Source organism: Nycticebus coucang, chromosome 14, assembly GCF_027406575.1.
Source record: "Nycticebus coucang isolate mNycCou1 chromosome 14, mNycCou1.pri, whole genome shotgun sequence".
In the NCBI taxonomy this organism is placed as follows: domain Eukaryota; kingdom Metazoa; phylum Chordata; class Mammalia; order Primates; family Lorisidae; genus Nycticebus; species Nycticebus coucang.
Window position 1 is genome coordinate 77,567,793 of NC_069793.1, and position 26,182 is coordinate 77,593,974.

General features: G+C 36.7%; 1 protein-coding gene across 3 annotated transcripts in view; it reads left to right on the forward strand.

Moving 5' to 3' along the window:
* Nucleotides 1-26,182, forward strand: part of ANKRD42 (ankyrin repeat domain 42) — a 97,345-nt gene that overhangs the window by 34,459 nt on the left and 36,704 nt on the right. For 2 of the 3 annotated variants that reach the window (XM_053560163.1, XM_053560160.1), the window contains exons 6-7: nt 14,832-15,032; nt 19,852-19,977. In XM_053560163.1, the coding sequence (XP_053416138.1) occupies nt 14,832-15,032; nt 19,852-19,977 (327 nt within the window). The remainder of the gene's footprint in view (nt 1-14,831; nt 15,033-19,851; nt 19,978-26,182) is intronic. The other variant, XM_053560161.1, reaches the window with a different exon arrangement.

The window sequence follows — 26,182 nt, forward strand, 5'->3', positions numbered from 1 at the left end:
CAGACAACTTTTTTATATTTTAAACACCACCATATAAATGGGGGATACTAAAGTATTTGAGCTGATTTACTACTTCAGTTGTCTAAATGTCATAAGCTGGCCATTTAGACCTAAGTTCTAAGTATCCTATCTTCTTTAAGAAGTGCTGTAGGAATGTAGGAGAGGGATAGATCATAGTGACATTGGAGTGAAAATGATATTTGTATTATATCTTAAAAGGCAAAAAACACGAAGGGAAAGCCAGACAGAGTAATGTTAATAGGTACGATCAAATCACTTTGCTATTTAGAACCTTCCTGGATCTCTGTGGAGCCTCTGATTCCTTAATGTAGCATGCTCTACCTTCATAATTTGACTCCTACCCACCTCCCTGGCCTCATCTATCTCTTTATACCAGTGGTTGCCAACCTCTTTGGCACCCTGGATTTGGTTCATGGAAGACAATTTTTTTATGGACTGGGGTGGGAGGATTGTTTCAGGGTAATTTTAATCACATTATATTTATTGCATACTTTATTTCTATTATTTTACACTATAATATATAATAAAATATTATACAATTAACTATTATGCAGAATCAGTGGGCGCCCTGAGCTTATTTTCCTACAAGTAGCCAGTCTCATCTGGGGGTAATGGGAGACATTGACACCTGAAATGTGTTGTAGCTTATAAAGCCTGCCACCAGAGGCAGCTTAATTGTCACTTGCCCCTTACTGATAGAGTTTTTTAGGCGATTCTCTTGCCTCAGCCTCCCGAGTAGTTGGGACTACAGGCACCCACCACAACACCTGGCTTTTTTTTGTTGTTGTTGCAGTTTTTGGCCAAGGCCGGGTTTGAACCCACCACCTCCGGAATATGGGACCAGCGCTCTACTCCTTGAGCCACAGGCTCCACCCAATGATAGGGTTTTGATATGAGTCTGCAAGCAATTGATTGATCTTGGTCTCTGTGCAGTTAAACCACTCTGCTAAAGATAATCCGTATTTGCAGCCATTTCCCATTACTAACATCAATGCCTCAGCTCTACCTCATCGGGCATTAGAGTCTCACAGGAAGCACACAACCTAGATCCCTCCATCTTTCGCATGTGCAGTTTACTGTAGGGTTCACACTCCTATGAGAATCTAATGCTGCTAAAGTGACAGGAGGCGGAGCTTAGGTGGTGATAGGAGCATTGGGGAGTGATGGGAGATAAAGCTTCCCTGGTCACTTGTTCTCCTGCCCCGCCACATCCTGCTGTGCAGCCCGATTCCTAACAAGCCATGAACATACACTGATCTGCAGCCCAGAGACTGGGGACCCAACTTTACCCTACTTCTGTGATCATTTTCTTCTTTATAAAATACATGTTGTAGTGTTTGTTTAGTGAAAGTGTGTTGGCGTGCAATCTTAACTTTTGTGTATCTGAAAGTGAGTTTTTCTCTCATTCTTCTCCTTTATACTTTTTATTTTGTTTATTTCAGGTTAATGTGAGGGTACAAACAATTAGGTTACAATATTTGCATTTGTTAGGTAGAGCCCCTCTTGTAGTTGTGTCCCACACCCAAAAGATGTGCCATATACCCAATACATTGTACCCAATAAGCGGGAGCCATATACATTGTACCAGGCAATAAGTGGGAGCACACCAGTACCTTCCCCTACTTTCCCCCTTCATCCTACTTGAATTGAATTGAGTTTTTCTCTTGTGTGGGTATGTATTAGATGGTCTACTGACTTCATATTAGTATTGAGTACATTGTATATTTGCCTTTCCATTCTTGTGATCCTTTACTAAGAAGAATGTGATTCACCTCCATCCAGGTTAATGAAAAAAATGTAAAATCTCCATATTTTTTTATGGCTGAATAGTATTCTTTGGTATACATATACTACAATTTGTTAATCCATTCCTGGGTCGATGAAGATTTAGGTTGTTTCCACATCTTGACAATTGTAAATTGAGCTGTGATAAACAATCTAATGCAAATGTCCTTATGATAAAATGATTTTTTTCTTTTGGGTAGATGCCTAGTAATGGGATTGCAGGATCAAATGGGAGGTCTGAGTTCTTTGAAGACTCTCCATACTTCCTTCCAAAAAGGTTGTATTAGTTTGCAGTTCCACCAAGAGTGTAAAAGTGTTTTCCTCTCTCTACATCTGCACCAGCACCAGCATCTGCAACTTTGGGACTTTGTGTTGTGGGCTGTTCTCATTCGGTGATAGGTGATATCTCAGGGTAGTTTTGATTTGCACTTCTCTGATGATTAGGGACAATGAGCATTTTTTAATAAGTTTGATAGCCATTTGTTTGTCTTACTCAGAGAAGGTTCTGTTCATGTCTCTTGTCCAGTGGTAGGTGAGATTGTTTGCTTTTTTTGTTGATTAATTTCAGTCCTTTATAGATTCTGGTTATCAAGCCTTTGTCAGATTGGTAACATGCAAATATCTTTTCCCATTCTGAAGGTTGTCTATTTGCTTTAATTGTTGTGTCCTTAGCTGTGCAGAACCTTTTCAGTTTAATTAAGTTCCATTTGTTTATTTTTTTTGTTGCAATTGCCAATGATGTCTTCTTCGTAAAATATTTCCCCAGGCCTAGGATTTATATTGTTTTATGTCTTAGATTTAAATCTTTTATCCATCTTGAGTCAATTTTTGTAAATGGTGAAAGCTGAGGGTCCTGTTTCAGACTTTTACATGTAATTATCCAGTTCTCCCAGCACCATTTATTGAATTTGGGATTCTTTTCCCCAGTGTATGTTTTGGTTTGCTTTATCAAAGGTAAGATAACTGTAAGAGACTGGTTTCCTCTCTTGGTTTTCTATTTTGTTCCATATGTCTATGTCTCTATTTTTGTGCCAATACCATGCTGTCTTGATTACTGTGGACTTGTAATATAATCTGAGGTCTGGTAGAGTGATGCCTCTGTCTTTGTTTTTATTGCTAAGAGTGTCCTTGGCTATACAGGGTTTTTCCTGGTTCCATACAAAACAAAGGACTGTTTTGTTCAGTTCTTCAAAGTCTGATGTTGGTATTTTAATGGGGGTTGCATTGAATCTGTAGATTGCTTTGGGTACTATAGACATTTTAACAATGTTGATTCTTTACAGTCAAGAGCATGGTGTGTTCTTAAATTTGTTAATGCCTTCTACTATTTCTTTTCTTAGAGTATCATAATTCTCTTTGTAGAGGTCCTTTACCTCTTTTGTTAGGTATATTCTTAGATATTTCATTTTCTTTGAAGCTTTTTTGAAGAGAATTGTGTCTTTGATTAGCATCTTAACTTGGCTATTATTGGCATATACAAAGGCTATTGATTTGTGGACATTGATTTTATACCCTGAGACATTACCATATTTCTTGATTCCTTCTAGGAGTTTTGTGGTTGAATCACTGGGGTTCTCTACATGTAAGATCATATCATTGGCAAAGACTGAGAATTTGACCTCCTGTGCCCCCATTTGAATGCCCTTTATTTCCTTCTTTTGCCTGATTGCATTGGCTAGAATTTCTGGAACTATGTTGAATAGTGGCGATAGAGGATAGCCTTGTCTGGTTCCAGTTCTAAGTGGAAAAGCTTTCAGTTTTACTCCATTCAGTATGATATTAGCTGTGGGTTTGTCATAGATGGATGGCTTCAATCATTTTTAGAAATGTGCTACCTTTGCCTATATTGGTAAGTGTTCTTGTTAGAAAAGGATGGTAAATTTTATCAAATGCTTTTTCTCCATCTGTTGAGAGGATCATACGATCTTTGTTTTTACTTCTATTGATGTAGTGAATTACATTTATGGATTTATGTATGTTTTTATTTTTTATTTTTTTTGTAGAGACAGAGTCTCACTGTACCACCCTCGGTAGAGTGCCGTGGTGTCACACGGCTCACAGCAGCCTCTAACTCTTGGGCTTAGAGCAATTCTCTTGCCTCAGCCTCCCAAGCAGCTGGGACTACAGGCGCCCGCCAGAATGCCCAGCTATTTTTTTTGTTGCAGTTTGGCCGGGGCTGGGTTTGAACCCGCCACCCTCGGCATATGGGGCCGGCGCCCTACTCACTGAGCCACAGGCGCTGCCCCAGGATTTATGTATGTTAAACCAGCCTTGCATCCCTGGAATGAAGCTTACCTAGTTGACTGTGATGTATAATTTTTTTTAATGTATGGCTGTAATAGATTGGCTAAGATTTTATCGAGTGTTTTCTCTTTTTTTTTTTGAGACAGAGTCTTACTTTGTTGCTCTCGTGTTGTGTTTTGTCTATTCTGAATAGAGCTTCAGTAAACATGGGAGTGCAGATACCTCTTTAGATACCTGTCTGATAAACTAATTTCCTTTCTTTTGCATATATACCCAGTAGTGGAATTGCTAGATCATATGGTAGTTCTATTTTGAGTTTTTTGAGGAACTTCCATATTGTTCTCCATAGTGGCTGTACTAATTTACATTCCCACCAAGAATAGGTGAGGGTTCCCCTTTCTCCACATTCTTGCCAGCATCCATTGTTGCCTATCTTTTTGATAAAAGCCATTTTAACTGGAGATGATATCTTATTGAGGTTTTGATTTGCAGTTCTCTGATGATTAGTGATGAACATTTTTTCATATACCTGTTTTTTTTGAGAAATATCTATTGTGATCTTTTTGTCCATTTTTTGGTTGGACTTTTTTTTTTGGCTACTGAGTTGAGTTCCTTGTATATTTTGGTTATTCATTCCTTATCTGATGTATAGTTTGCAAATATTTTCTCCTTTTCTCTGGGTTGTCTCTTTACTTAGTTGAAAGTTGGCAAAAAATTTTTAGTTTCATGTATTAGCAATTGTCTATTTTTGTTTTGATTCCTTTGGCTTTTGAGGTCTTACCCAAAAAATTCTCCACCCAGAATAATGTGCTGGAGAGTATCCCCAATGGTTTCTTCTAGTAGTTTCATAATTTCAAGTCTTAGATTTAATTCTTTAATCCATTTTGATCTGACTTTTGTATATGGTGAGAGATAAGAGTGTAGTTTTAGATTTCTATTTATGTTATTCAGTTAGAAAGACTGTCCTTTGGGGTGGCATCTGTGGCTCAAAGGAGTAGGGCACCAGCCCCATATGCCAGAGGTGGTGGGTTCAAACCCAGCCCCAGCCAAAAACTGCAAAAACAAAAAAAAAAAAACAAAAAAGAAAAGAAAGATTGTCCTTTTTTCATTGAATGCTCTTAGCACCTTGGTTGAAGATGAGTTGGTTCTAAATGTGTGGATTTATGTTTGGGTTCTCTGTTCTGTTCCATTGGTCTGTGTCTCTTTTTATGCCAGTCCCATAGTATTTTGTTAACTATAGCTCTGTAGTAAATTTTGAAGTCAGGGAGTGATTTTTTTCAGATCTTTTCCCTTTGCTCAGGATTACTTTGGCTAGTTGGGGTTTTTGTGGGCCTATGTGAATTTTAGAATTTTTTTCCTATATCTGTGAAGAATGTCATTGGTATTTTGATAGGGATTTCATCGAATCTATAAATTGCTTTGGGTATTGTTTTCACTTGAACAATGTTAATTCTTTTAATCTATGAACATGGGATAGCTTTCCATTTATTTAAGACCTCTTCTATTTCTTCCATCAGAGTTTTATAGTTTTCCTTGTCTAGATCTTTCACTTCTTCAGTTAGGTTGATTACCAGGTGTATTTTATATATTTTTGTAGCTATTATAAATGGGATTGCTTTCTTGAATTATTTTTCAGATTGTTTCTATTGGCATATATAAATGCTGCTGATTTTTGTATCCTTCACCTTTGCTGAATTGGTTCTAACAGGGTTTTTTGGTGGAGTCTTTAGGTTTTTCTAAATATAAGATATGTCATCTTTGGGCAAGACTAATTTGATTTCTTTCTTTTCAATTAGATGCCTTTCTCTTGCTTAATGTCCTGACCAGAATGTAATATCTAGTATTATGTTGAATAACAGTGTTGAAAGTGGACATCCTTATTTTGTTCTAGATTTTAGAGGAAGGGCCTTCAATTTTTTTCCCCAGTTAATACAGTGTTAGCTATTGGTTTGTCATATATATGTCTTTTTATCATTTTGAGTATGTTCCTTCTGTACCCAGTTTGATGAGGGTTTTTATGATGAATTTTTTTTGAGACAGAGCCTCAAGCTGTGGCCCTGGATAGAGTGCCGTGACATCACAGCTCACAGCAACCTCCAACTCCTGGGCTTAAGTGATTCTCTTGCCTCAGTCTCCCAAGTAGCTGGGACTACAGGCACCCACCACAATGCCTGGCTATTTTTTGGTTGTAATTGTCATTGTTTGGCAGGCCCAGGTTGGATTTGAACCTGCCAGCTCTGGTGTATGTGGTTGGCACCTTAGCCACTTGAGCTACAGGCGCCAAGCCAGGATGCTGAATTTTATCAAATGATTTTTTGGCATCTATTGAAAAAAATCATATGGGTTTTGTTATTGATTCCATTAATGTGATATGTTATATTTATTGATTTGTATGTATGATTCATCCCACTTAATTGTGGTGAATGATCTTTCTAATTTGTTGTTGAGTTTGGTTTGCTAGTATTTTGTTGAGAAGTTTTGCATTTATGTTCATCAATGATAATTGGCCTGGAATTTTCTTCCTCTGTCGTGTCCTTGTCTAGTTTTGGAATCAGGAAAATCCTAGCCTCATAGAATGAGTTTGGAAATATTTCTTCCTATCCAATTTCTTTGAAGAGTTTAAGTAGAATCAGTGTTAATTTTTCTTTGAATGGTTGGTAAAATTTAGCAGTGAAGCTATCAGGTCCTGGGCTTTGCTTTGATGGGAGACTTTTTCTTTCTTTTTTTTTTTTGATTTAAATATTTAATTCAAGTAAAAATTTCCTTTTTTTTTTTTTTTATTGTTGGGGATTCATTGAGGGTATAATAAGCCAGTTACACTGATTACAATTGTTAGGTAAAGTCCCTCTTGCAATCATGTCTTGCCCCCATAAAGTGTGACACACACCAAGGCCCCACCCCGCTCCCTCCATCCCTCTTTCTGTTCCCCCCCCCATAACCTTAATTGTCATTAATTGTCCTCATATCAAGATTGAGTACATAGGATTCATGCTTCTCCATTCTGGTGATGCTTTACTAAGAATAATGTCTTCCACTTCCATCCAGGTTAATACGAAGGATGTAAAGTCTCCATTTTTTTTAATGGCTGAATAGTATTCCATGGTACACATATACCACAGCTTGTTAATCCATTCCTGGGTTGGTGGGCATTTAGGCTGTTTCCACATTTTGGCGATTGTAAATTGAGCTGCAATAAACAGTCTAGTACAAGTGTCCTTATGATAAAAGGATTTCTTTCCTTCTGGGTAGATGCCCAGTAATGGGATTGCAGGATCGAATGGGAGGTCTAGGTTGAGTGCTTTGAGGTTTCTCCATACTTCCTTCCAGAAAGGTTGTACTAGTTTGCAGTCCCACCAGCAGTGTAAAAGTGTTCCCTTCTCTCCACATCCACGCCAGCATCTGCAGTTTTGAGATTTTGTGATGTGTGCCATTCTCACTGGGGTTAGATGAAATCTCAGGGTTGTTCTGATTTGCATTTCTCTAATATATAGAGATGATGAACATTTTTTCATTTGTTTGTTAGCCATTCGTCTGTTGTCTTTAGAGAAAGTTCTATTCATGTCTCTTGCCCATTGATATAAGGGATTGTTGGCTTTTTTCATGTGGATTAATTTGAGTTCTCTATAGATCCTGGTTATTAAGCTTTTGTCTGATTAAAAATATGCAAATATCCTTTCCCATTGTGTGGGTTGTCTCTTTGCTTTGGTTATTGTCTCCTTAGCTGTACAGAAGCTTTTCAGTTTAATGAAGTCCCATTTGTTTATTTTTGTTGTTGTTGCAATTGCCATGGCAGTCTTCTTCATGAAGTCTTCCCCCAGGCCAATATCTTCCAGTGTTTTTCCTATGCTTTCTATGAGGATTTTTATTGTTTCATGCCTTAAATTTAAGTCCTTTATCCATCTTGAATCAATTTTTGTGAGTGGGGAAAGGTGTGGGTCCAGTTTCAGTCTTTTACATGTAGACATCCAGTTCTCCCAACACCATTTATTGAATAGGGAGTCTTTCCCCCAAGGTAAGTTTTTGTTTGGTTTATAGAAGATTAGGTGGTTGTAAGATGTTAGTTTCATTTCTTGGTGTTCAATTCGATTCCAAGTGTCTATGTCTCTGTTTTTGTGCCAGTACCATGCTGTCTTGAGCACTATGGCTTTGTAGTACAGACTAAAATCTGGTATGCTGATGCCCCCAGCTTTATTTTTGTTACTAAGAACTGCCTTAGCTATACGGGGTTTTTTCCGGTTCCATACAAAATGCAGAATCATTTTTTCCAAATCTTGAAAGTACGATGTAGGTACTTTGATAGGAATGGCATTGAATAAGTAGATTGCTTTGGGAAGTATAGACATTTTAACAATGTTGATTCTTCCCATCCATGAGCATGGTATGTTCTTCCATTTGTTAATATCCTGTGCTATTTCCTTTCTGAGGATTTCATAGTTTTCTTTATAGAGGTCCTTCACCTCCTTCGTTAGGTATATTCCTAGGTATTTCATTTTCTTTGAAACTATGGTGAAGGGAGTTGTGTCCTTAATTAGCTTCTCATCTTGACTGTTATTGGTGTATACAAAGGCTACTGACTTGTGGACATTGATTTTATATCCTGAAACATTACTGTATTTTTTGATGACTTCTAGGAGTCTTGTGGTTGAGTCTTTGGGGTTCTCTAAGTATAAGATCATGTCGTCAGCAAAGAGGGAGAGTTTGACCTCCTCTGCTCCCATTTGGATTCCCTTTATTTCCTTGTCTTGCCTAATTGTATTGGCTAGAACTTCCAGCACTATGTTGAATAGTAAAGGTGACAGAGGACAACCTTGTCTGGTTCCAGTTCTAAGAGGAAAAGCTTTGAGTTTTACTCCATTCAGTAAAATATTGGCTGTGGGTTTGTCATAGATAGCTTCAATCAGTTTTAGAAATGTGCCACCTATGCCTATACTCTTCAGTGTTCTAATTAGAAAAGGATGCTGGATTTTATCAAATGCTTTTTCTGCATCTATTGAGAGGATCATGTGATCTTTATTTTTGCCTCTGTTAATATGGTGGAAAACGTTTATGGACTTGCGTATGTTAAACCAGCCTTGCATCCCTGGGATGAAGCCTACTTGATGATGATGAATGACTTTTTTGATGATAAGCTGTAATCTATTGGCTAGGATTTTGTTGAGAATTTTTGCCTCTATATTCATGAGTGAGATTGGTCTGAAATTCTCCTTTTTGTTTGGGTCTTTTCCTGGTTTTGGTATCAGGGTGATGTTTGCTTCATAGAATGTGTTGGGGAAGATTCCTTCTTCCTCAGTGTTTTGGAATAATTTCTGCAGTACAGGAATAAGCTCTTCCTTGAAGGTTTGATAGAATTCTGGAGTGAAGCCATCTGGACCAAGGCATTTTTCAGTTGGAAGCTTTTTTATTGTTTCTTTGATCTCAGTGCTTGAAATTGGTCTGTTCAGGAGCTGTATTTCTTCCTGGCTAAGTCTAGGGAGAGGGTGTGATTCCAAATATTGATCCATTTCCTTCACATTGTCAAATTTCTGGGCATAGAGTTTCTGGTAGTATTCAGAGATGATCTCTTTTATCTCTGTGGGATCAGTTGTTATTTCCTGTTTATCGTTTCTGATTGAGGTTACTAGAGATTTTACTTTTCTATTTCTAGTTAGTCTGGCCAATGGTTTATCTATTTTATTTATTTTTTCAAAAAACCAACTCCTTGTTTCATTAATTTTCTGAATGATTCTTTTGTTTTCAATTTCATTGATTTCTGATTTGATTTTGGAGATTTCTTCTACTGAGTTTAGGCTTAGATTGTTCTTCTTTTTCCAATTCCATAAGATCTCTTGTGAGATTGTTGATGTGCTCTCTTTCTGTTTTTCGAATGTAGGCATCTAAAGCGATGAATTTTCCTCTCAAAACTGCTTTTGCAGTATCCCACAGGTTTTGGTAGCTTGTGTCTTCATTGTTGTTATGCTCAAGGAAGTTAATGATTTCCTGTTTTATTTCTTCCTGCACCCATCTGTTATTCAACAGAAGATTGTTTAATTTCCATGCCTTTGGGTGGGGTCGAGCATTTTTGTTAGAGTTGAGTTCCACCTTTAGTGCCTTATGGTCTGAAAAGATACAAGGTAAAATTTCAATTCTTTTGATTCTGTTGATATTTGTTTTGTGTCCCAGGATATGATCAATTTTGGAGAATGTTCCATGGGGTGATGAGAAGAATGTATATTCTTTATCTTTGGGGTGGAGTGTTCTATATACATCTATCAAGCATAGTTGTTCTAGGGTCTCATTTAAATCTCTTATATCTTTGTTTAATTTCTGTTTAGAGGATCTGTCCAGCTCTGTAAGAGGTGTGTTAAAGTCCCCTGTTATGATGGTATTATCAGATATCATACTGCTCAGACTGAGTAAGGTCTGCTTCAAGAATCTGGGAGCATTTAAATTGGGTGCATAAATATTTAGAATTGAAATGTCTTCTTGTTGTAGTTTTCCCTTGACCAATATAAAGTGACCATCATTGTCTTTTTTGACTTTAGTTGCTTTAAATCCACATGTATCTGAAAATAAGATTGCAACTCCTGTTTTCTTCTGAATTCCATTTGCCTGAAAAATTGTCTTCCAACCCTTGACTCGGAGCTTTAATTTGTCTTTTGAAGCCAGGTGTGTTTCTTGCAGACAGCAAATGGATGGCTTGTGTTTTTTAATCCAGTCAGCCAATCTATGTCTCTTCAGTGGGGAATTCAAGCCATTAACATTTATGGAGATAATTGATAAGTGTGGTAGTATTCTATTCGTCTTATTTGGTGAGAGTCCATTGCTTAGTTTTATCTTTTGCATCAGTGTGGAGGTTAGGTTCTGTCCTTTAATTTCTGAGTTCTCACTTTGCTGCTGATCCATTCTGGTGGTCAGTGTGCAGAACAGGTTGAAGTATTCCCTGTAGAGCTGGTCTTGTTGTGGTGAATTTCCTCAATGTTTGTATATCCGTAAATGATTTGATTTCTCCATCAATTTTGAAGCTTAGCTTAGCAGGGTACAGAATTCTGGGCTGAAAATTGTTCTGTTTAAGTAGATTAAAGGTAGATGACCATTGTCTTCTTGCTTGGAAAGTTTCATTAGAGAAGTCTGAGGTCACTCTGATGGATTTGCCCCTGTAGGTCAACTGGCGCTTACTCCTGGCAGGTTGCAGAATCTTTTCTTTTGTCTTGACTTTGGACAGGTTCATCACAATGTGTCTTGGAGAAGCTCGGTTAGAGTTGAGGCGACCTGGGGTCCGATAGCCCTCTGAAAGCAGTGTGTCAGAATCTTTGGTGATGTTTGGGAAATTTTCTTTTATAATATTCTCTAGTATGGCTTCCATTCCTCTGGGGCTTTCTTCTTCCCCTTGTGGAATTCCTATAACTCGTATGTTGGAACGTTTCATAAAGTCCCATAATTCTGACAGTGAACGTTCTGCTTTCTCTCTCTTCTTTTCTGCCTCTTTTACTATCTGAGTTATCTCAAAAACTTTGTCTTCTACCTCTGAAATTCTTTCTTCTGCATGGTCTAACCTGTTGCTGATACTTTCCATTGCATCTTTAAGTTCCCTGATTGACTGTTTCATTTCCTTCAGCTCTGCTATATCCTTTTTATATTCTTCATATCGTTCATCTCTGATTTGATTCTGTTTTTGGATTTCCTTTTGGTTATTTTCCACTTTATTAGCAGTTTCCTTCATTGTTTCCATCATTTCTTTCATTGTTTTCAACATGTGTATTCTAAATTCCCTTTCTGTCATTCCTAACATTTCTGTATAGGTGGAATCCTCTGCAGTAGCTACCTCATGGTCCCTTGGCGGGGTTGTTCTGGACTGGTTCTTCATGTTGCCTGGAGTTTTCTGCTGATTCTTCCTCATGAGTGATTTCTTTTATCTGTTTCCTTGCCCTAATTTTCCTTTCACTTCCTCTTGCTCTTTAAGTTCTTGTGCCTGTGGACTAAGGGTTACAGGACCAGAAGGGTGAGAAGGTTGGAGAGCAAAAAAGGGATGAAAGAAAGGAGGACCAAGTGATGAGAAAAAAAAGAAAGAGAAAGGAGAGGCGGTGGGGATAAGGAATATTGACAAAAAGAAGAGAGGCACAGAAAGAGGGAGACAGGGCAATATAGGTGTACAGTAGGGTACTTTTACACAACCTTAAAAAACCCCACCTTCTGGGGGTGCCCAGTTGGGTGGTTCCCTTGAGGTCAGCAGCTCTTTGCTAACGTGATCAGACACAGTACCCCACCTCCACCAAGTAGAGAGGAAAGACAAAAATGCTATAAATCAAACCAAAAGAAGCAAACAGAAAACTTTACGGGGATACAATTGGGTGAAAAACCAAATGATAGCGGTAGAAACACTAGCAGAAATGAAGTTGTAGTTATTAAAAAAGGCAGCAATGGGAAATTATAATTAAACTAGGAAAATTGAGAAAGAAAAAGGGATCTGTATGGAAAAGATTGAAATTAAAAACAAAAGAACATCAACAACGTCAAAACAAACAAACAAAAAAAACAACCAAACAAAAAAAAAGAAAAAAATACATAACCAAAAACAAAGCAGTTTGTATATGTTATTGAATATTGTCTGGGCAACACGTGGTCTTCTGGGGTATGAAATGTTAGTCACAGTTCTGATACGACTGGAGGCTGCTGATTTCTCAAACCCCAGCAGGTAGACACCCTAAATCTCTCTTCAGCCCACTTAAAAGGCACTTTGAACTTGTAAACTTGCTGAGCAGAAGCTTTCCCAGCTTTCTCGCTGGAATCACTGCTGAAGTGGCTATCCACTTACCCAGTGTGCCAAAACCGGTCTCACTTTGCCCCTGAGGGTTAGGGCTGCAAGGCGGCTCAGACCCCACCCTTAGGATACTTGGTTGCTGGGTTTCCAGCTCCCACCCGTTTCTAGCTCTGTGACCCTGAGGGCAGAGCTTGCCAGGGCAGATCACTGACAATGGTTCCGTGTGACCCACCGCCAAACACTATTAGCTCCGTCTGGCTCAGCGGCTCAGACTGGGGCCCTAGACAACGGCCAAAGTTCTCTGCACTCCCTCTCAGGCCTTCCCCAAGGCAGTTCAACTCAGTGCCAAGTCGAAGGACATCAAAACAGTTCACAGGTAAGGCCTTTCTGGTTTGCAGTCTCGCTGCTACTGAACTTACAGTTGTGGGCGGGTTTAGACGGATTGAACACACGTGACCACTTGCCGGTTTTCCACTGTTTTAGTCCTCCTCTTGGGGTCCAGAAGTCTCTCGCTGGGGAGGCTTTTTCTTATGGCTTCAGTCTTATTACTTGTTATTGTTTTTTTGAGGTTTTTTATTTCTTCATGGTTCAATCTTGATAGTTTGTTTATGTCAAGTTTGTATCTGTTTCTTCTAGGCTTTCCAATTTGTTGGCATTTAGTTGTTCATGATAGTTTCTAATGACTGTATTTCTGCAGTTCTAGTTGTTATCCCTTCTGTTTTGTTTCCAATTGTATTTAATTGGGTCTTCTCTCTTTTTTCTAAGTCTAGCTAATGGTTTATCAATTTTATTTTTTTTTAAAAACAATGTTTTGGTTTAGTTGATTTTTAAAATAGTAACAATTTCATTTTTTCTGCTTTAATATCTATTATTTCTTTCCTTCTACTAATTTTGAGTTTGGTTTGCTCTTGCTTTTCTAATTCCTTGGGATTTATCATTATATTGGGTTTGTTATCATTGCTACTAAGCTTGTAATAATCCCGGAACCATTTCTTTTTTTTTTTTCCCAGAAGGTTTTGGGGTACCGCAGTCCCTCAGTCTGATCCAATAGATATTTCAGCGATTCCTTAGAACTTCTTGTCTGTTCATGGCATGCTTGTTTCTTAGTCCTTTGAGGCTTTACAAAAATACCTTTTCTATTATCTTCAGGGATTTAGGCTGGAAATGGTGAAGTCAGAATGTGTGTGCTTAGTCTGTAGTTTTGATCCATTCTTTTTTTTTTTAAATTTTGAGACAGAGTCTCACTTTGTTGCCCTCAGTAGAGTACTGTGGCATCACAGCTCACAGCAACCTCCAGCTCTTGGGCTTAGGTGATTCTCTTGCCTCAGCCTCCTGAGTAGCTGGGATTACAGGTGCCCGCCACAACACCCAGCTATTTTTTTTTTTATTTGTTATTGTTGTTGCAGTTTGGCTGGGGCCAGGTTTGAACCCGTCACCGTTGGTATATGGGGCCGGTGCCCTACTCACAGAGCAGTAGGTGCTGCCCTTGATCTATTCTTTTTATTTATAATAAAAGTTATATATTATTATAGAAAAGTGAGAAATCATAATGATAAAAATAATATCATTCATATTTTCATAGTGACTATTTTGGTTTATTTCTTAATACTTTTCCCCCAAATGTTAAATTTTATTTTTTTTACATAATGAGCATTTTCTCATGTAATCCAGAGTAGATAGATAATTTGGATTTTACTTTTAAGATAATTTTTGGGGGCCTGCTGTTCGGTGATTCTCATCTGGGCTCTCTATATGCACAGTAAGTGTACCATTCAACCATTTAGTCTACTGCTTTGGGATGACTAGAAGATTTACTGGGTAAAGAGATACAGGATGGAAAAAGGTCTTTTCTTCTTGCTCAGGGAAAGTCCCTGTCATACAGGTCAGGAAGAGTCATTTACAGCTTCTCGGCCTTTTGGTTAAGATCAAGGGTAGGAAGAGTCATTTCCTTGTGAGGATTAGAGCTAATATGTTAATTATTTTTTTCAAGTTATTTTAATTTCAAATTTGACAATTAACCTTTTTTCCCCCTTCTTATCTATAGTTCACTTATCAGCCATGGAAGGCCACCTTCACTGTTTTAAATTCCTATTCAGTAGAATGAACAGTGCAACACAAGCTTTAAAAGCCTTCAATGATAATGGAGAAAATGTACTGGACTTGGCCCAGAGGTTCTTTAAGCAGAACATTTTACATTTTATCCAGGGAGTTGAGTATGAAGGAAATGATGCAGAAGATCAGGAAAGTAAGTAATAAAGCTGATATGTTTTAGCATATAATAATAATATGATATGATAATATTAGGAAAGGTTATAAGGTAAATGTTATTTTAAAATTTATTATATATCATTGTCCATACATTCATATAGATTCTTTATTATGAACTATTTTAAATAAAAATATGTAGAGATTAACATAATGAGCACTGTTTGTATCACGAAAGACTTCTTTATTGATATAATAGTGCTGATTATCAATAAAGTATTGCACTGTCATGGTGCCTCACACCTGTAATCCTAGCACTCTAGGAGGCCAACATGGGTAGATCTCCTGAGCTCAGGAGTTTGAGACCAAACTGAGCAAGAGCAGGACTCCATCTCTACTAAAAATAGAAAAATTAGCTGTGTGTAGTGGCAGGCATCTATAGTCACAGCTACACCGGAGGCTAAGGCAAAGGTATCGCTTGTGCCCAAGAGTTTGAGGTTGTTGTGCATTATGATGATACCGTGGCACTCTACCCAGGGGGACAGAGTGAGACTGTCTCAAAAAAAAAGTAGTATAAAGTTGAAGTCCTTTGAATCTCTCTTACTAATGCCATTACCTTTTCTTCTTCCTCCAGGATAAACGATTATTTTGAATTTATCATTCTATGATTTTCTATTTTAGTTTATAATGTACAAATAATCATAAAACATATGGTATAGTTTTGTATATCTGTTAGGTTAAGATGCTAAATGGCTGTACAAAGAAATCCTAAAATTCAGTGGCTTAAATGATACAGATGTTTATTTCTTGTATAAGACATCTTGCTTTAGAGAGTGAATGAAACTCTTCTGTGTAGTCATTCAGGGACCTATTGTCTTCTAAACTCTCTCTAGTTGTTGCTAATCTAACTAGCTTCCCTCCTGGGGAGGAGGAAACAAGGGTATTGTAAGCCTAGGACAAGAGATTTCCAAGGTGGACATTGCACTTAGCACTTTTACTAACACTCCATTGGCAAGAGTTTACTCACATGGCCATAAATAGCTGCAAATCCAACACATAGCTGGGAGTCCTCATCCCAGCTGCAGCTCTTACTGTTGAACAAGGGAGATTTTGGTAGACAACTAGCAGTCTTCGAAACTTCTTTTAAAACTTTATATAGATGGCACAAAAAAGTACTTATCCTTCTGTGATTTTTTTTTTTTCACAAAACATTATTTTATTATTAGGTTAATAAATGTGTCCTACTTTTTTTATTTCATCCTATGAAAACCATTATTTATCTATTCTTCATTTGACATTTAGGTTCCTTATAATTTTTCACTATCACAGTGTGGTAATGGATATTCTTGTACATGTCTCCTCATGTGCATGTAGGGAAGGGCTTCCTTACCCTTTTCACCTATAGCCCCTATAGAAAGTGGTGATATTTGAATGGCTGGAATCATTGGATGAGGCTTCTTAAGGTTCTGCTTGTCTTCTCAGAGTTAAGGTCTCAGCTTTATGTCTGAATAGTTGGAGAACTACTTTAGGTTTTGCTTAGTATGAAATGCCCATCTTCGATATAGAAGGTATTGCTGCATTCTTCATCAAAGTGGTTGTAGAATGTTACACTCCCCTTAGCAGTGTTGGGGAAGGATTTGGAGAAATGCAATATTCAATTTGGTCAAAAGACTCTAGAACTTTTACCAATCAGTTGAATGTGAAAAGGTTTAATTTGTGTTTCAATTTGCATTTTTTTCCCTCTGTGATCTTTTTTTTTTTTTAATTTTTTATTGTTGGGGATTCCTTGAGGGTACAGAGAACCAGGTTATACTTATTGCATTTGTTAGGTGAAGTCCCTCTGTATTTTCTTGATTACTAATGAGGTTGAACATCTTTTCATAAAGTTATTAACTATTCTAGTTTTCTATTAATTGCAGTTCCTTATATATTCTTGATACCAAGCATTTATTGATTTTATCTGATATAATATTTTCTCTAATATTTGGCTTGTTTTTTTCACTTTGATTATGCTATCTTTAAAAAAAATCATCTTTATTGGAGTATAATTTACTTTTAATAAACAACATCAGGCTGGGTGTGGTGGCTCATTCTTGTAATCCCAGCATTCTGGGAGACCAAGGTGGGTGGATTGCTTAGGTGGATTGCCTGAGCAAAAGTGAGAGCTTGTCTCTACTTAAAAAAAAAAAAAAGTAGAAAAAACTAGCCAGTCAAGGTAGCAGGTCCCTGTAGTCCCAGCTACTCAGGAGGCTGAAGCAAGGGATTGCTTGAGCCCAAGAGTGAGGTTGCTGTGAGCTATGATGATGCGATGGCTCTCTACCCAGGGTAACAAAGTGAAACTTTGTCTCAAAAAAAACCTACAAGTTAAAATATACAATTTGGTGAATTTTGACATGTCTATACCTGTGTATGCACCGTAACAATAAAGGTACAAAAAATTTATATCACCCAAAAGGTTTTTTCTTACGTCTTGCAGTTTATCCCTCCTTTTACCCTGGCTCCATGCTATTGTTGATCTACTTTGTCAAGATAGATTAGTTTGTATTTACTAGAGTTTTATATATATATTGAATAATTTTGAGATTCATCCATGTTGTCTTTATTGGTAGTTCATTTCTTTTTATTGCCAAGTAGTATTTCATTGTATGGATGTACCACATTTTGTTTATGTTGGCCTGTTGACGAGCATTTGGATTGTTTTCAATTTTAGCTATTATTAATAGTGTAGCTATGAACATGTATATGGAAGTATTTACATTTTTCTAGGTAAATACATAGAAGTGGGACTTATGGTATGGGTGTGTATTTAAGCATCCATCAGATGTTTTTCAGAGTAGTTGTATCCTTTTACATCCCTCCCCAGAAATATATGAAAATTTCATTTGCTCCACATCTTTGTGATCAGTCTATTTTATTTTAACCATTCTAGTGGGTGTGTAGTATTATCTTGTAGTTTTAATTTATGTTTCTTTGATAGCTAATCATGTTAAACACCTTTTTATATACTTACTGGCTGATCATATATCTCTTATGAAGTCAAGTGTCTGTTAAGTTCTTTTGCCCATTTTAAAATTAGATTGCTTCTTTGTTTATTATTGTGTTTTAAAAGTTCCTTATATATTCTGAACACAAGATATGTGCATTGCCAATATTTTCTCTTATTCATAAACTTTTAGTTTTTTTAATAGTGCCTTACAAACAGCAAAAGTTATTAAAGTTTGGTTAAGTACAATTTTTCAATTTTTATGGGTAATGCTTTTTAGTCCTAGCTGTGAATTACTTGTCTATCCCAAGTTCAGCAAGATATTCTCCTATATTTTGTTCTGGAAATCTTAAATTTTAGCTTTTTCATTTAGATCTTTGATCTATATCAAATTAAGTTTTATGGAATGAAATAAGGTATATTTTTTACTAGCCATTTGTTCTAGCATGATGTTTTAGAAAGACACCCTCTTACTGATTGAAATGTGGTACATTTGGCAAAAACCATTTATTTGCCTAAATGTGTGGCTCTATTCTTGCTGTTTTATCGATCTATATGTCCTTTTTGCCTTTTTTTTTTGAGATAGAATCTCACTCTGTTTCCCTGGGTAGAGCGCCGGGGCATCATAGCTCACAGCAACCTCAAACTCTTGGGCTCAAGTGATCCACTTGCCTCAGTTTTTCTATTTTTAGTGGAGATGGGGACTGCACTTGCTCAAGCTAGTCTCGAATTCCTGAGCTCAAACAATCCACCCACCTCTGCCTCCCAGAGTGCTAGGATTATAGGAGTGACCCACTGTGCCCAACCTGACCTATATGTTTTATTTGTTTACCGTTACCACCTTGATTACTGTAGCTTTACAATAAGTCTTTACCTCAAGATAGTGTAAGTCTTCCAACTTTGTTCTTTTTAAAATACTCTTTGGCTATTCTAAGTTGTTTCTTTCCTTATGTACAAACGAGAACAGCTATATCTCAGTTTGTTAATAGGGTTAAATATGGCAGTACTTACAAGTGCTTAGTACTATGTTTGGCATTTAGTAGGGGTTGAATATACTCATATGTAATTATTATCACTAGAGACATTACATCAAGCATTTGTGGTAGGCACTAGGTTAGGTACTTGTGTGTATGTGTGTGTGTCTATGTTTGTATAAGCATGGTTGGCTCTCCATATCTATAGATTTTTCATCCACAGATTTGACCAACCATGTGTTGAAAATATTCAGGAAAAAACAATACAACAATAAAAAAAATACAAATAAACAATAAATTGTAACAACTATTTACATTGTATTAGGGATTATAAATAATCTAGATATGATTTAAAGTGTACTGGAGGATGTACATAGGTTATATGTAGATATGCCATTTTATGTAAGGGACTTTAACATTGGTAGATTTTGGTATCTGAGGAGGTTCTAGAACCAATCTTCTGAGGATACTAAGGAATGACTGTATATGGTGCACACACTTCTAATCTGCTTCTAGTCTATTTTGCTTTCTTTGCTTCCTTGAAAGCAGAGAGGAAGTGGTCTGTGCAAATGCAGGCCTTGAGACCAAGTGTGTCTTCATATAAAGATTTGAAAATGACTATCTCTTTGTGTTTTCTGCTAGCATGAGGGAGAAAAGAGAGCAGGGTAAGAATAGTTGTAGTGCAATACTTCTGATATGTTTGAATTCCTGAGAGGAGGAATGGTGGCACAATCTTACTTTATAATTCTCTTTTTATTAATTGACATTGCATCAACTGAAGTCAATCTAACATAAAAGTCTCATAATTGAGATAATATTGAAACCTAAAATATATGATAGCTTAAGACAGGGAAAAGAATAAACTCATGTATTTATTGAATTTCTTAATTTTTTATTCTTAGCTTTAGCATTTCCAGGTCATGTTGCTGCCTTTAAGGGTGATTTGGAAATGCTTAAGAAATTAGTAGAAGATGGAGTAATCAATATTAATGAGCGTGCTGATAATGGATCAACTCCTATGCATAAAGGTGAGTTATTAAAAATTCCTCTTTCATACATTTGTTGCTGAGTTCTGTTTTAAAGTAATTATCAATCAGAAACGCATGAAAACATAAAACTTTTCTGATGCTGGTCTAGCAGGTTTATATTGTATGGAATACATGATGCCTTATTTTCAATTAAAGTATAACGTTCTTTTACGATGCCAAATATTCACATTTGAGGGTTATTCCAATAGAACATCTATTGTGAATTGCTATACTAGTAAAGATATGAAATGTACTGTCAGAGAAGTTTTTTGGATAAAATTTTAGAATGACTTATTAACTCATGCTAACATAGAAAGCGTGTCTCTTGGATAAAGGTGTAGCAGAATTTTCTTCTTTAGATCTCCTGTTCTACAAAAATGTTTTGTATAAATATCAATGAACATTACATTTGAACACATTTTCAAGATGTTTGCCACTTTTCTCTATACTCTTTCTTCCATGTGGAATCCTATAATATTGATCAGAGTTTTTGGTTTTTAATTAGACTTTGTCACATTGTTGACTCAGTGTTGGGAGTCTAGGAGCTATGTTTTCTACTCTTCTTTTTATTTATAAAAGTAAAAAATAATCTTTAACCTACTGTACCTGAAATTTACATCCTACTTATTTGTGACATTATGTTAAAGATTTCTTCATGATCTGATGTCAGGTGATTTTTATAAAACTCTTAAGAGCAAAAAGATAGTATGGTTATTAATACAATTGTCTGAGTTGGGCTTTATTTTATAAATAACTTCTGACAGGCCTCAGATTATATATTATGTTTCCATTGGTTAGGTTTTTAATCTTTGCTTAACCCATAATGTATCTCAAAGTATAAAATCTAAACACCATGTGTACCAATAATTTTATGGGGAGTGTTGAGTAGGTAGAGGGGGAATGCAAAGGAAATTTTCTTCTACATACAGTCTCCAGATTGGTAAGCTCTCTGCCCTAGAGTTGAATATTTCAGTCTACCCATCTCTGCTTGCCAGTCAGAGCTTGGGTTGAGCTGTTCACTGCAGATTTGTGAATGAGGGGGAGGCTTAACATGTTTACAAAAATAAAGTTTTTTTTTTTTTGAATGTGGTTATTTGGAGCAAAGTTCCTATATTAGTTTACTAGGGCTGACATAGCAAAACACCACAGACTGAGTGGCTTAAATAACAGAAATTCATTGAGTCATAGTTGTGGAAGTTAGAAATCTGAGATTAAGTTATTGGCAGGTTTGATTTCTTTTGAGGCTTCTCTCCTTGGCTTTTCATCGTGCTCTCGATTTTTTTCCTCTATGCACCTCTTCTTACAAGGACATAAGTAAATTTGATTAGGGCCCACCAATATGATCTCATTTTAATTACCTATTTAAAGACCCTCTCTCCAAATACTGTCACATTCTGAGGTACCAGGGGTTAAGAAATAAACATAAGAATTTTGGGGGGGACACAGTTCACACCATAGCACAATTACTTATAGCTCCCTTTTAATATCCTAGATATAACCTATTAGATATTACTAATGTATATGTGTGGTGTCATTTAGACATAGTAACAAATGATAGGCTCACTCATGGTGTTCATTGTGCATCTTTATGGGAACAGTAAGTTAAGCTGTCATTGACGGCTAGCTTTCAGACTATCCCAGTAATTTCTTCACTATTTGAACTAAGATAGAAATAAGGTATCTGAAAGCTGGGTCTAAAAACATTCATCTACAACAGGAACATAGACATTGCTAGTGGGTGGGAATGGTGAAAGTGAGTAGTAGTTACGAGTTTGCCCTTTACCCTCTCTCTTAATGAGTCTGTCAAGGACTCCCAGGACCAGGGGTGATTCAGATAGTGTGGTGAAAGAGTGATAAGTGACTACAGCTGCAAAAGGGCATTCTTGATGACATTGAGCCTTCTTGGGGACCATCTGTATGTTTAGATTGTATCCTAGTTGGGCATATGAAAGTTGATATCTCCTTACAGTTCAGTTCATGTTTCCATATTTTGTCTATCTCCTTGCTTTTCTTTTCATTTTAGTTTTGATTCAGTAGATAATCTATTAATGAGACATTCTTCTTAGTCATTTAATAATTGTTTAAATCCATTATGAGTTCCCCTTTCTTTCACTTGCTCTTTAACTATAATTATTTCAATCATTTCTTAAAAATTTCTAACTATGGCATCATTTTATCTTACTCTCTTATGAAACATTGATCATATTAATATATCCTAATTGATATTAAATTAGAGTCGTAGGTAAAAAATCCTTTTATAGTATTTCATTGTAGGTAAATTACTTAGCCTCCCATCTCTCTTCTCTCCATTTTAAAAACATTACCTCTGTGATAAAATGGAAATGTTGGGCTAAATTCATTCTATCTTGTGAAACACACCATTATCCATGATCATAAATGTGATTTTATGAGTCTTAATGACAGAAAAGACAAAATAATGTTGATGTTTTTATCTAAAGTGGGGTTATTCATATGAGTGTGGGAAATCCTGTAGTATTTTTTGTTAGTTAGTTTGAATAGGTTGTAGGAAGAAAAGAATTTCCAGACTTTGGGAGCCAACCAGGAGTTTGGCACATGGCTCTGAGTAAGGCAGAGAAGGACAGAGCAAGAGTTCTTACAGACCTTTGCCAACTGTTGTGAAAGAGTTGTTAGTCACTTGATACAGCTCTATGTCCTTGCCTTTCTGTTGGCAGTATTGCAGGTAGTTCCCTTTTTAAGGAACCAAATTCATACCCGGAGTTTCTATTCTTTGATTCATTTTGTAAAGTCAAATAAGTGTGTAAGTGTATATATTGTATGTGTGTGTGTGTGTGTGTGTGTATACATATATATATTTTTTTCAGCACCAACCATGTACCCATGATGTGGAGACAGAATGAGATCTGGACCCTACTGTTAAGGAGCTACATACTTTTTTTTTTTTTTTTTTTTTTTTTTGGTTTTGAGATTTATTTATACTGTTGTGATAGTTACAATTTGATCATTCTTTTTTTTTTTTCTTTTCTTTTTTTTTTTTTTTTATTGTTGGGGATTCATTGAGGGTACAATAAGCCAGGTTACACTGATTGCAATTGTTAGGTAAAGTCCCTCTTGCAATCATGTCTTGCCCCCATAAAGTGTGACACACACCAAGGCCCCACCCACCTCCCTCCTTCCCTCTTTCTGTTTCCCCCCCCATAACCATAATTGTCATTAATTGTCCTCATATCAAAATTGAGTACATAGGATTCATGCTTCTCCATTCTTGTGATGCTTTACTAAGAATAATATCTTCCACGTCCATCCAGGTTAATACGAAGGATGTAAAGTCTCCATTTTTTTTAATGGCTGAATAGTATTCCATGGTATACATATACCACAGCTTGTTAATCCATTCCTGGGTTGGTGGGCATTTAGGCTGTTTCCACATTTTGGCGACTGTAAATTGAGCTGCAATAAACAGTCTAGTACAAGTGTCCTTATGATAAAAGGATTTTTTTCCTTCTGGGTAGATGCCCAGTAATGGGATTGCAGGATCAAAAGGGAGGTCTAGCTTGAGTGCTTTGAGGATTCTCCATACTTCCTTCCAGAAAGGTTGTACTAGTTTGCAGTCCCACCAGCAGTGTAAAAGTGTTCCCTTCTCTCCACATCCACGCCAGCATCTGCAGTTTTGAGATTTTGTGATGTGGGCCATTCTCACTGGGGTTAGATGATATCTCAGGGTTGTTTTGATTTGCATTTCTCTAATATATAGAGATGATGAACATTTTTTCATGTGTTTGTTAGCCATTCGTCTGTCGTCTTTAGAGAAAGTTCTATTCATGTCTCTTGCCCATTGATATAAGGGATTGTTGGCTTTTTTCATGTGGATTACTTTGAGTTCTCTATAGATCCTAGTTATCAAGCTTTTGTCTGATTGAAAATATGCAAATATCCTTTCCCATTGTGTAGGTTGTCTCTTTGCTTTGGTTATTGTCTCCTTAGCAGTACAGAAGCTTTTCAGTTTAATGAAGTCCCATTTGTTTATTTTTGTTGTTGTTGCAATTGCCATGGCAGTCTTCTTCATGAAGTCTTTCCCCAGGCCAATATCTTCCAGTGTTTTTCCTATGCTTTCTTGGAGGGTTTTTATTGTTTCATGCCTTAAGTTTAAGTCCTTTATCCATCTTGAATCAATTTTTGTGAGTGGGGAAAGGTGTGGGTCCAGTTTCAGTCTTTTACATGTAGACATCCAGTTCTCCCAACACCATTTATTGAATAGGGAGTCTTTCCCCCAAGGTATGTTCTTGTTTGGTTTATCAAAGATTAGGTGGTTGTAAAATGTTAGTTTCATTTCTTGGTTTTCCATTCGATTCCAAGTGTCTATGTCTCTGTTTTTGTGCCAGTACCATGCTGTCTTGAGCACTATGGCTTTGTAGTACAGACTAAAATCTGGTATGCTGATGCCCCCAGCTTTATTTTTATTACAGAGAACTGCCTTAGCTATACGGGGTTTTTTCCAGTTCCATACAAAACGCAGAATCATTTTTTCCAAATCTTGAAAGTATGATGTTGGTATTTTGATAGGAATGGCATTGAATAGGTAGATTGCTTTGGGAAGTATGGACATTTTAACAATGTTGATTCTTCCCATCCATGAGCATGGTAAGTTCTTCCATTTGTTAATATCCTGTGCTATTTCCTTTCTGAGGATTTCATAGTTTTCTTTATACAGGTCCTTCACCTCCTTCGTTAGGTATATTCCTAGGTATTTGATTTTCTTTGAAACTATGGTGAAGGGAGTTGTGTCCTTAATTAGCTTCTCATCTTGACTGTTATTGGTGTACACAAAGGCTACTGACTTGTGGACATTGATTTTATATCCTGAAACATTACTGTATTTTTTGATGACTTCTAGGAGTCTTGTGGTTGAGTCTTTGGGGTTCTCTAAGTATAAGATCATGTCGTCAGCAAAGAGGGAGAGTTTGACCTCCTCTGCTCCCATTTGGATTCCCTTTATTTCCTTGTCTTGCCTAATTGTATTGGCTAGAACTTCCAGCACTATGTTGAATAGTAAAGGTGACAGAGGACAACCTTGTCTGGTTCCAGTTCTAAGAGGAAAAGCTTTGAGTTTTACTCCATTCAGTAAAATATTGGCTGTGGGTTTGTCATAGATAGCTTCAATCAGTTTTAGAAATGTGCCACCTATGCCTATACTCTTCAGTGTTCTAATTAGAAAAGGATGCTGGGTTTTATCAAATGCTTTTTCTGCATCTATTGAGAGGATCATGTGATCTTTATTTTTGCCTCTGTTAATATGGTGGATAACATTTATAGACTTGCGTATGTTAAACCAGCCTTGCATCTCTGGGATGAAGCCTACTTGATCATGATGAATGACTTTTTTGATGATAAGCTGTAATCTATTGGCTAGGATTTTGTTGAGAATTTTTGCGTCTATGTTCATGAGTGAGATTGGTCTGAAATTCTCCTTTTTGTTTGGGTCTTTTCCTGGTTTTGGTATCAGGGTGATGTTTGCTTCATAGAATGTGTTGGGGAAGATTCCTTCTTCCTCAATTTTTTGGAATAATTTCTGCAGTACAGGAATAAGCTCTTCCTTGAAGGTTTGATAGAATTCTGGAGTGAAGCCATCTGGACCAGGGCATTTTTTGGTTGGAAGCTTTTTTATTGTTTCTTTGATCTCAGTGCTTGAAATTGGTCTGTTCAGGAGCTCTATTTCTTCCTGGCTGAGTCCAGGGAGAGGGTGTGATTCCAAATATTGATCCATTTCTTTCACATTGTCAAATTTCTGGGCATAGAGTTTCTGGTAGTATTCAGAGATGATCTCTTGTATCTCTGTGGGATCAGTTGTTATTTCCCCTTTATCATTTCTGATTGAGGTTACTAGAGATTTTACTTTTCTATTCCTCGTTAGTCTGGCCAATGGTTTATCTATTTTATTTATTTTTTCAAAAAACCAACTCCTTGTTTCATTAATTTTCTGAATGATTCTTTTGTTTTCAATTTCATTGATCTCTGATTTGATTTTGGATATTTCTTTTCTTCTACTGAGTTTAGGCTTAGATTGTTCTTCTTTTTCCAATTCCATAAGATCTCTTGTGAGATTGTTGATGTGCTCTCTTTCAGTTTTTCAAATGTAGGCATCTAAAGCGATGAATTTTCCTCTCAAAACTGCTTTTGCAGTATCCCACAGGTTTTGGTAGCTTGTGTCTTCATTGTTGTTATGCTC